The sequence below is a fragment of the Cyprinodon variegatus genome, unplaced genomic scaffold, assembly GCF_000732505.1.
Source record: "Cyprinodon variegatus isolate N-32 unplaced genomic scaffold, C_variegatus-1.0 Scaffold94, whole genome shotgun sequence".
NCBI classification, from domain to species: Eukaryota; Metazoa; Chordata; class Actinopteri; order Cyprinodontiformes; family Cyprinodontidae; genus Cyprinodon; species Cyprinodon variegatus.
This window is the reverse complement of record NW_015150547.1, coordinates 1,444,368-1,446,962: the sequence shown is the minus strand read 5'-3', so window position 1 is coordinate 1,446,962 and position 2,595 is coordinate 1,444,368. Positions and strand designations below refer to the sequence as shown.

Here is a 2,595-nt window from a genome sequence, read left to right as displayed (position 1 = left end):
ATTACATAAATTTCTCCTCTGTGAGATCAATAAAATCAATTAATCAATAATCAATCAATAAAAAAACACACGGAAGTATTTTTTTTACATGATGAATGAATAAAAGGAATTGCATAAAACAAAATAAATGCTTATACCTAATTTAGGAATGCAATTAAATGTCAAGCTAAACAAATTCTGAAAAAAATAAACATGAAAAAATAACGAAGGACACAAAAAGCTTTTTTTTTTTTTTTTTACTGTTGAATGCATATAAAATGGATAAATGAATAAATGAGTAAAAAAGTCTGCAGGATGAAATATTAACCATGAACCAATAGGTGAGATCTGAATCTCACCTATTGGTGATCATTACATGTTGGTATTAGCAATGGGCATGGAAGGAAGAAGTTAGAAAAATGACCTGACCTCACTGCCAGCAGCCAGAGCGAATCCTCCACCCAGCAACAGGATGATGTTCCAAGGCATCCGCTCATGCACCACCTGCCAGTTCAGCAGGGTTGGAGGCGCCTTAATCCTCTTTCCTGATACATGAAGTGGAGCAATAATATATAAAAGTAGTTAATGCAGAAGACAAGTCTGATGTTTTAAAGTTATTGCTTTCCTCAGATTTAGATAACCTGACTCAGATGCTGTCTTACCTGCTTCGGTGAAACCATAGCTGCCAAACTTGGGCAGCCGAGAAGGGATGACGAAGAAGAGCATTGACATGAAAATGGCCACTGTTCCATCTGTCACAAATCTAAAGAAACAAAGATTGACACATTTAATAGCAAAAATGATTGAATAATAACATTAAAAAATGCTTTTTAATAAAATCTGTGACATTTCTTTCTTAAAAAAATAACAAACAACATTCATTTGTTTAAAAAGCGGCTGCTTGAAATTATTTTTAAAATCAAGATGATTTGTTCAATAAAATTATAGGTATTTGGAGTCAACAGAAGCATGTAGCAATATCAATTGACAACAAGATCTGCTTTTATTATTATTTACTTTTTTTTTTTTTTTCAATTGTAACCATGGCCAGGCACATCCGGATTAATCAGTTCATAAAGTAATGAAAGATAGTTTTTCTTAAGTTCAGGAATCAGTGGAGTTATGCATAGAGCTCATTAAGACTCTTCGCTGATTCTCCAAACAGAGATATGTCTGTCTGCTCGCAAATGCAAAAAACAGTCCTAAACACTTAAATAAAAACAAACAAGGTAAAAAGAAATCTTCTAAAATCCTGAAAAATCCATTACATTTTTATTAAAAGAAAGGAAAGCCAAATAACTCACGAATCGTCCTTGTTGAAGAGCACTGTTGCCCAGCCGGGTATGAAGCCCGGCTCCCTGGTGAACCAGAGGAGCACTAGCAGAATGAAGATGGTGAGAACTGCTCCCTCAGCAAACTTCATACCGCCAAGTTTCCTGTACTCGTCTCTCATCACAGCATACGCCTCCTTATCTCTGTCACTTTTCGTGCCACAACCAAATGTTTTCTTCAGGCTGGTTGAAAAAAAACAGCAGAAAGGTCAGAGCTAAGTTTAAACACATAAGGCTGAGTTGCAAATACTTGCTGTTGGGATCTTTATAAAGTCTCTGGAGCATCATGGTAAGTGATACAAGCAGAAAACTATTACTAATGTACACCATTAAATGGCCCACATTTGGAATAAAATGTTGTATTTCTTTCTGAATTTTATCGATTATTAATTATCTTTTCAAAAAATAAAACAGACACTCATCAATTGTTGGAAAGTCTAAAGTTCACATCCTATCTCATTCTGCTCTGTTTGTCAACTGGTGGTGGATGTGGTTGTGGACCGAAACACAGAATAGACGGAGGCAGTGATGAGTTGTTGCTTTTTTAATGAAGATGCAAAGGAAACATACGGAAGAGGATTAGGGCCACTAAAAAAAAAAAAAAAAAAAGATTAGGGCCACTGAAAAAAAAAAGTTTACTGATTTTTAAATTTTATTTCAGTTTATTATCTTTTTTCTCAGAATTCCGATTTTAATCTCATAATTCTGACTTTTTTCCTCTGAATTCTGACTTTAATCTCAGAATTGTGGATCTTAATGTAGATGGGCACCATGAAGGAAGAGATGTGGGAGCACTCAGCTTCACTGACAAAGATGTGAGTTGTTTCAGATGGCCAGTGACACATTGGTGGAAAATGACAGAATTAGGCAACTTTTTACGTGCCTGAGGGGTCCCCTCATTAATGGAGGAACAGAAGGTCATTAAAACAAGAGAGCTAGTCTCTAAAACGGACATGGCTATGGCTTGATGCTAACATGTTTGTTATCTGTCAGAATTCTGAGATTAAAGACTTTTTTCCCCATGTTAAATTGAAATAAAATTTAAAAATCAGTTAACTTTTTTTTTTTTCAGTGGCCCTAATCAGGGAAAACACATATGAGGAGCAAAGTAACAACAAGAGACCAGTACTGAGGAACTGCACAGAAGTGTACACACACCTGCCACTTTATTAGGTACACCTGTCCAACTGCTTATTAACACTTAATTTCTAAGCAGCCAATCACATGGCGGCAACTCAGTGCATTTAGGCATGTAGACATGGTCAAGACAATCTCCTGCAGTTCA

The 2,595-nt window shown here is 35.7% G+C and overlaps 1 protein-coding gene across 1 annotated transcript in view; it reads right to left on the bottom strand.

The window, feature by feature from the left end:
• LOC107084195 (solute carrier family 13 member 2-like) overlaps positions 1–2,595 on the bottom strand; it is a 12,369-nt gene that overhangs the window by 1,286 nt on the left and 8,488 nt on the right. Inside the window, exons 7-9 of the mRNA XM_015373906.1 lie at positions 1,284–1,493; positions 642–742; positions 409–524 (exon numbers count right to left, since the gene is read on the bottom strand). Coding sequence (XP_015229392.1) covers positions 409–524; positions 642–742; positions 1,284–1,493 — 427 coding nt within the window. The remainder of the gene's footprint in view (positions 1–408; positions 525–641; positions 743–1,283; positions 1,494–2,595) is intronic.